The sequence below is a fragment of the Uranotaenia lowii genome, unplaced genomic scaffold (genome assembly GCF_029784155.1).
Source record: "Uranotaenia lowii strain MFRU-FL unplaced genomic scaffold, ASM2978415v1 HiC_scaffold_1148, whole genome shotgun sequence".
Lineage (NCBI taxonomy): Eukaryota > Metazoa > Arthropoda > Insecta > Diptera > Culicidae > Uranotaenia > Uranotaenia lowii.
This window is the reverse complement of record NW_026597131.1, coordinates 4,424-13,005: the sequence shown is the minus strand read 5'-3', so window position 1 is coordinate 13,005 and position 8,582 is coordinate 4,424. Positions and strand designations below refer to the sequence as shown.

Sequence of the window (8,582 nt, the reverse complement as noted above, 5' to 3'; positions counted from 1 at the left end):
TTTTAAATAGTTTGTGTTGAGATTGCCAATGGTTTAAAGAAAACAGTATGTTCTTTCTAGATTTTTGAATCGCTGTATATTGTATATTTAACGTTGGATTAAAAATCTCCTAAAAAAGATTGATCGAGGTGAGTTATGAAGTAACGAGTAGGAGATTTTGTTACTTACATTTAGTATACAAATTCATTTAAATTCTGGCGATTCTCATCAACAATAGAGGAGATGGGTATTTAGCTGTTTAGTAATAATGTTATAATTAGTTTAGCTTTCATTTAAGCTGTTAATTTGAGAAAACCTTACCGGTTTAGAAGACTCAGATCAGAGTTAACCTCAACTTAATGATCACAACTTTCTCGCACTTTCTTATGACGTTAGGCTAATGAATATAATAATAAATTTTACTCTAATGATCAATGAGCGAATTGGTCTAAACTTACCACAACTATTTCAGAACTAATCTAATCCGAAATGTTATATTTAAGGAAAACAGTGAATCGTTAATCAAAAACGCATGTGAACACTTTGAAATAACGCTAAAAATTGCCTATTCACTCTCGTATCTCCCTAAACCTTCATCTGTCAGTCTGTCACACGATCGTCGATCGTCGATGAGCCTGATCGTTCTCGATCAACCGAGGGGTTCGACTTGGCGCTGCTAACAGTCCCCCCAGGAGTGCGGTCACACTCCGCCAGATCCGCACTACGCTGAACGCCAACGTCGAGCACTGCCAATTTTACCGCTGGTCTTTCGTAGATGCCTTGAGAAGTTTGAACCGTAGCTTTCCGGACTTGGCCATCTTTGGATGGTCCGGTTCCTATGATCCTTCCTTTCGGCCAACAGTTACGGGGAGCATCAGGATCTGCGATCACTACAATATCACCCAGTTGAATCGGTCGAGCTGGTGCGTACCATTTTGATCTTCTTGTTAAGCATGGCAGATAGTCGTTCAGCCAGTGACGCCAAAAAATATTCGCTAGTAATTGTGACGTGTGCCAATACTTCTTTAATGCTTTCGCGCTGTCGTCAGAGAGTGCTAGGGGTTTAATTCCGTCTGATGATCCGAGAATGAAGTGATTCGGAGTTAACACAGGTGCATCTTCATCTTCGATTGACACGTAGGTCAAGGGTCTAGAGTTCAAGGTGCCTTCAATTTCAATCAATGCACAACGCAGCACTTCTTCAGTGGGAAGTCGGGATAGCGACATATTTTGCAAATTCTTTTTAACGGTTTGAATCAATCTCTCCCACGCGCCACCCATGTGTGGGGAGGCGGGTGGATTGAATTTCCAAGTGGTGTTAGGAGATTCGATCGCAGCGATAAGGGCATTTTGATTCATTTTGCCTAGCTCGGCACTAAGCTCCTTTGCTGCTCCCTGAAAATTCGTTCCTCGATCGCTGTATATGAAGGTCGGAACTCCTCTGCGCACCATAAACATTCTCAGTACCATAATACAGGAATCTGTGCTTAATGTTTGAGCAAGTTCGATGTACACAGCACGAGTTGTCATGCATGTTATCAAGACACCCCATCTTTTTTCGGATCGACGATGAACTATTACAGGAATTGGTCCGAAATAATCGATGCCTATGTGGGTGAACGGACGACTGAAGGCTGCTAGTCTTGAAACCGGAAGATCGGCCATCGCAGGTGGCTTTGGGTTTGCATTTGCATTTTTACACAGTTGACAATTACCTCTCATGCTGCGATAAACAGTTCTCAATTTCGGAATGTAATATTGTAAACGAATTCGGTTGATAGCTGTTTCGTGGTTCCGGTGCAGAAGGTTCTTATGAAAGTGCTGTGCGATAAGTCTCGTCATATGATGGTCGGAAGGTAGAACTATCGGATTTTTTGCTTCAAGATCCGTGTACTGGCACGCATTTGTTCTACTATGAATGCGCATCACTTCGTGCTCATCTAAAAAGGGAGAAACTTGATACAATTTGCTGTGTTTATTCAATAGTTTGACAGAAGAACTGGCTTGCTGTAGTGTAAAATATTCTTCAGAAAAGGAACGCTTTTGAACTTCTCGGTACAGGAACTTTTGAGCAACTAATAACTCGTGCTGACTTAAAGGTTCGATGACACTGATATCGAGATGTAGTTCTTTCTTTTTAGGAATTTTCGGCAAACTTGCCAGGCGACGAAATTTCTGCACGGCACGAAAAATCATTGCTGTGGATCGGTACAAACGCAACCAGCTCGAGAAATTCTCAACGGGTACAATCGGTGGTTGAGTGGCACAGTGTAACAACAATCTGGGACGCAGTTCTTCGTTGGTGCTGCCGATCGGTGAAGAAGTCTGCGGCCATTCCGCCATCGGCCTGTAGAGGAACGTAGGTCCTTTGAACCATCTGCTGCTTGATGTAATATCGGGAACACCTTTCCACTTCGTCCCATCGTCGGCAACGTTTTCCTTGGACGGAACCCAATTCCACTCGTTGATGTCAGTTAATTCTAGGATTTCACTTACTCGTGTTCCCACAAATGGACTGTACCGTCGGTGATCCGACTTAAGCCAGCATAGAAGATTACGGGAATCAGTCCAGTAGAACCGCTTGTGAATGGGGATGGACAAATTTTTAGTTACAGTAGTTGCAAGTCTAGATCCCAGCAGACCTGCCTGTAATTCCGACCTGGGTATAGTCAGAAATTTTAACGGCGATACTCTCGTTTTGGTGCAAACTAGCGAGCATTCCACAGTTGCATTCTCTTCAAACCTCAGAAAAACTACCGCAGCGAATCCACTTTCGCTCGCATCAACGAAAGTATGCATTTGTACTTGTGTTTTGTCGGAAGTGGATGTTGACGAACGAAAGCATCGGGGAATCCTGATTTCTTGGAGTGCGGGAAGGACCTTTAACCACATGAGCCACTTTTGGAACTGTTCGTCCGTAATTGTATCGTCCCAGCCAACACCAACGCGCCAAATCTCTTGCAAAATCACCTTAAGATACATCAACACGTTGCCGATTAATCCGAGCGGATCAAAAATCATCATGAGTGTTCGCAAAATCTCTCTTTTTGTTGGCACTCGATCCCCGTTCAACAATTCTGGATCATGGCGGTTGGAAAGCTTAAACTTGAAGGAATCCGAGGCGGTGTCCCAGTACATGCCAAGGATTTTCTCGGTGGCCAATTCGGACGAAAGACTTAAGCTCTTTTCTTGAGTTTGTGGGCCTGGCAATGCGTTTAGAAATCTACGGGAGTTCGAAATCCAATTTCTTATTTCGAATCCACCGGATCGATGAATTTCGTAGACCTCCTTGGCAATTCGGATGGCATCCTCTTCCATCTCAACGCTTACTAGTGCATCATCAACGTAATGTCGATTGATTATAACATCGACAGCTTCAGGAAAACGGGTTTGGAACTTCTGCGCATTTATGTTTTTTACATATTGCGCGCTGCTGGGGGAGCAGCTTGCGCCGAAAGTCATAACACACATGATATACTCACTGGGACTGGATGATGATCTATCGTCTTTCCAAAGAAATCTTTGGCACTGCTGGTCGGTCTTGTCGATTAGTACCTGATGGTACATCTCACGTATGTCGCCGGAGAACGCTGTCTTATATTCTCGAAATTTAAGAAGAACCGAGAATAGAGAATTCAATTGGTCCGGACCTTTCAATAAGACAGAGTTTAAAGAAATGCCGTGGCTTTTTGCAGCGGCATCCCACACCATGCGAAGTTTCTCTGGCTTATTCGGGTTTACCACCGGGAATATGGGTAGGTACCACACTCTGGGATACTTGGCTGAGATTTCGTCTTGGGTCAATTTTCGTATGTAACCTTTTTCGAGATAACCTTTGATCTGCGCTTCCATGGACCTAGCCAAATTTTCGTCCTTAGTCAATCTCCGGTCGAGACATTGCCATCTCCGAAGCGCCATGTCTCTGCTGTTTGGAAGCCTCACGTTTTCATACTTCCACAGAAGTCCAACTTCATACCTTCCTCCTACTGGTCTGGTTTTGGCACACAACAATTCAAGAGCTCTTTGGTCCTCAGTTGACAACAGAGTTTTTGTTTGAGCTACACCCACGCTGTCTAACGAGAAATAGTCTTTCACCACTCTGTGTAAGGTGTCGTCGATGCTGCACTCGCACTTGGGTAGGAAATGAATGTTGACGAACGAACTAGCTGGCTTCTTGTCCGTGCAGCTTCCAAAAACGATCCAACCCAACCTGGACTTGATTGCGATCGGCTGGTTGAGGCTACCCTCTCGGATTTTAGTAGCATTACCTAGGTGAGCATGATCCAAACCGATTAAAATTCGTGGGGTTGCACGGTCATAAGATTCGAAAGGAATATTCTTAAGATGCAAATATTTCTTCTTCATTTCATCTGCTATTAAGGATTGGTTGGGAAGTTTTAACTCTCGAACGGTTCGAACTTCGGACAAGTTGTGGGATTTTTCAATGGGTTTTCCTTTGCCTGAAATTCGTAAGTTTACGATTTTAGACCGTTCTTCATACCGACGAGTGTCTCCCGTCCACTTCAAGCATAGTGAGTGTTGTGGACCTTTCAATTCCAGTTGATCGGCTAGGGTTTCTTCGATTAGGGTTATTTCTGATCCGTCGTCCAGAAATGCATATGTTTGTACTACTGCCTTTGGACCGTAAAGCGTTACCGGAACGATTCTGAACAGAACCTCGTTGAATTGCGATTGATGAAGATTGCAAATTTTTTCGTCTACCTCTGCGGCGTGGACCTCGAGCTTCTTATGCATCAACTGGTGATGCTTGTAACTGCAACCATCGATTCCGCATACCTTCTGCATACGGCATATTCCGCTATGTCGACGTAAACATTTTTTGCATAGGTGCAACTCCTTCACGGCAGCCCATTTCGCTTCGTAACTCATTTGAATGAATCGTTGACATTTGGATACTGTTGAGCAGGTTCCTTTACAGATTCTACACTCCTTGCTCTCGTTCTCTCGTGGACGACGATCACGTTGGGAGAATTCCACAGAATATTGCGATTCGTCTCGCTGCTCGTAACTGGAATGAACGTTCAGATATTTTTCACCTTTTCGCGACTTCCGGCTGGTAGGCGCTGTGATAAGTATTGAAGATGCATCCTCCGCCAAGGCATACAGCCACGAGCTCAAATCCGAGAGTTTTGGAGATGTCAAACTTCGAGCGTGTCTAGCCCATTCTAGTTGATGGTTTGTAGGAAGTTTGTTGATCAGCTCACAACGCAAAGAGGAGTCATACATAAAATCGCTGACCTCACAGGCGTCGATAGTGGCGCAAAGATTTTCGACGGATAGCGCAAAGCTGACGAGAGTCTCTAAACGATCCATGTCCGGTGTTGGCAGCGTTCTTATTTTCATCTTGATGGCCTCCACAATTGTTTCGGGTTTCCCAAAGAGCATTTTGAGAGTCGACAGCACCTTTGCTACGTTTGTCGGGTGCAATAAGTGGCATCTTACGGCATCTAAAGCTCGACCCTTAAGGCACTTCCTTAGACGAAGCATATTTTCCTCGTTGGTAAAGCCGCACATGGCAGTTGACGAGGTAAACGTACAAAAGAACAAAGGCCAATCCTCAGGATTCCCGTTAAACTCTGGCAGGTCCTTGGAAACTCCTTGCCTGGCTGCTAGCTGGCTACGATTTAGAACGAACGAATCTAATTGACCGTGGTTCTCAGATGGTCTGCTTTGACCAATTTGGTCACGCGGAGTCGATTTTTGCTCCGGACGGAAAACTTGTAGTGCGCTTTCAGACGAGTGATGGTTGCCAGAACCGTGAACAGCTTGCGATGTTTCACCAGTGGACTCATTTTGCTGGGTGTTCGGGTAGGCCAATTGAACCCGACATCTAACTTCCGGTTGATGTCTATCAGCGTTCCTGTTTCGCCTGGGCTCTAGCGATGCGATAGTGCCGCCGCCCCCATACTCCTCCACTTCATTAAGCCACTGTCGTATTCTACCGGCTCCGCTTACAGATCCGTCGCGGTCAGAATGAACTTTAGCCTGCTCATCATCACGTAAGCCTCCTGCGTCGTTGATCTGAAGAAGCATATACTTTTCTTGCAGATACTCTTCCTCCAACTTCTCCTGCAGCTCCAACCGTTTCAGCGCAAACTTCTCCTTAAGCTGTTTTTTCTCTTTTAGCATTTCTAAACGTTTCTGTCGTTCTTCTTCACACATATTTGTTCCCGCACCTTTGGCTAAACTGTGGACTCGTGAGTGTTTTTCCGCTAACTCAAGGCATTTGGCACAGGTCCAATCCCGATCGCGAACTCCGTCAGTCTCATCGACACATATGTAGTGATGCCACTGACTGCACGCATCACACATGACCATTTCGTTATTATCTGGCCATTTACAAAGCGCACAACTGTGTGTGGGTGGTGTTTCCTTTTCTTTACCATTCTTCTTTCTTGATTCCTGGTTGCCGTCGACATTCGAGGTCAATATCGTTGCTTCGTCCGTTAGCTGCGATTCTGCAGTTGAGGTTATGGTCTTCGCCTTTCTCGATCCTCCGGGCATATCTCAGCGTAAATGAGATTTTTAATTTGTTGAGATTGCCAATGGTTTAAAGAAAACAGTATGTTCTTTCTAGATTTTTGAATCGCTGTATATTGTATATTTAACGTTGGATTAAAAATCTCCTAAAAAAGATTGATCGAGGTGAGTTATGAAGTAACGAGTAGGAGATTTTGTTACTTACATTTAGTATACAAATTCATTTAAATTCTGGCGATTCTCATCAACAATAGAGGAGATGGGTATTTAGCTGTTTAGTAATAATGTTATAATTAGTTTAGCTTTCATTTAAGCTGTTAATTTGAGAAAACCTTACCGGTTTAGAAGACTCAGATCAGAGTTAACCTCAACTTAATGATCACAACTTTCTCGCACTTTCTTATGACGTTAGGCTAATGAATATAATAATAAATTTTACTCTAATGATCAATGAGCGAATTGGTCTAAACTTACCACAACTATTTCAGAACTAATCTAATCCGAAATGTTATATTTAAGGAAAACAGTGAATCGTTAATCAAAAACGCATGTGAACACTTTGAAATAACGCTAAAAATTGCCTATTCACTCTCGTATCTCCCTAAACCTTCATCTGTCAGTCTGTCACACGATCGTCGATCGTCGATGAGCCTGATCGTTCTCGATCAACCGAGGGGTTCGACTTGGCGCTGCTAACAATTCGTCATCAATGAAAACTCTTATGAACCTTCAATCACCTCCAACCCTTAAAATACCAACCCTTAAGGGGCCGTTCAAATATGACGTAACACAATTTTCGAGCATTTTCAACCCCGCTTCCCCCCTACGTAACACAATCGTCTCAAAATTTCTAAGCAAAATCCACAAAGCCTAACAAACTGCTATACCCCCTCCCCCCCTGAAAGCGTTACGTAATATTTGAATGGTCCCTAAAATACCAAGTGGTTAATGGGTGGTATCTACGTGGGTCAGGACAACCCACAAAAAAACATACAGTGTTAAATGACTGGGAATTTTAGTTCAAAAGCAGAAAATTTCAATTAAATTTAAAAGCTGACAAAATCGGGATGAAGTGCTGACAAAATCGGGGATAGACAAAATCGGGGGTAGACAAAATCGGGAGCTGACAAAATCGGAACAATACTGTAGTACGGTCGCCACACAATGCCGGCGTATTCAATGATGGTCCTAACTAATCTAGTGTAGATTGAAAAAATCGTATAGGGATTATCCAGCTCGTGACAGATTCTACTGACCATTCCGACCTTAGAATTTGCCTTTGCTACAACTTTTTCTACGTGTTTCGAAAAAGTTAACTCTGCGTTAAAACTCCACTCTCAAGTCTTTCACTGAGTTTTTCCGAGCAATGAGCAAGTGGTATTCATAAAGGATGATACGGTAAAATTTTTTGTCAAGGGAAATCGCGTGTAAATCGGTGAAATCGTTTATTTAAAAAATCAAATTAAATTTCTTTTTCAACTTTAATTTGTATAAAATTCAGGAAAAATATTCAGTTAGGCTTCCGCTTTTCCAAATCCGAATTGCCGGCCTTACGCTTAACCCCTGCCATCAGATTTTGTACAGCCACCTTGTCCACTTTCTTCGCCGCAGAAAGCCAGTTTGCCTTGAACTGCTGCTCGTCCTTAGCAGTTTTTTGGTTTTCTTTAGGTTCCGCTTGACAATAGCCCAGTATTTCTCAATTGGGCGTAGTTGTTGGCGGCGTACCACTCCATGGCCTTTTAACCGTAATGGCAAGATGCCAATTCCGGTCAAAACAGTACGGAACAACCGTGTTTCTTCAGGAAAGGCAGCAGACGTTTATTCAAACACTCTTTCACGTAAATTTCTTGGTTGACAGTCCCGGAAGCTATGAAAATGCTGCTTTTCAAGCCCCAGGTGATGGCTTGCCAAACCAGATATTTCTTCGCGAACTTTGACAGTTTCATGTGCTTGAAAATATCTGCTACCTTTCCTCTTCCTTTTGCCGTATAAAACTCCTGTCCCGGAAGTTGCTTGTAGTCGGCTTTGACGTAGGTTTCGTCGTCCATTACCACGCAGTCAAACTTCGTCAGCATCGTCGTGTACAGCCTCCGGGATCGCGC

General features: G+C 43.6%; 1 protein-coding gene across 1 annotated transcript; it reads right to left on the bottom strand.

Moving 5' to 3' along the window:
* Window positions 1-2,471: 2,471 nt before the first annotated feature.
* Window positions 2,472-6,504, bottom strand: LOC129759158 (uncharacterized). The gene is made up of 2 exons (XM_055756566.1): window positions 2,723-6,504; window positions 2,472-2,559 (listed from the first exon to the last, which is right to left on the bottom strand). The coding sequence occupies exons 1-2, from the start codon at window positions 6,502-6,504 to the stop codon at window positions 2,472-2,474; spliced, it is 3,870 nt and encodes a 1,289-aa protein (XP_055612541.1).
* Between the last annotated feature and the right edge of the window lie 2,078 nt (window positions 6,505-8,582).

What these genes read in the sequence shown, in the direction of transcription:
- LOC129759158 (XM_055756566.1), bottom strand. Translation starts at nt 6,504, where the DNA reads ATGCCCGGAGGATCGAGAAAGGCGAAGACCATAACCTCAACTGCAGAA. An exon ending in GCTGCGGTAGTTTTTCTGAG is followed by an intron (nt 2,560 to 2,722) that starts GTTTGAAGAGAA and finishes CCCATTCACAAG; the next exon opens with CGGTTCTACTGGACTGATTC.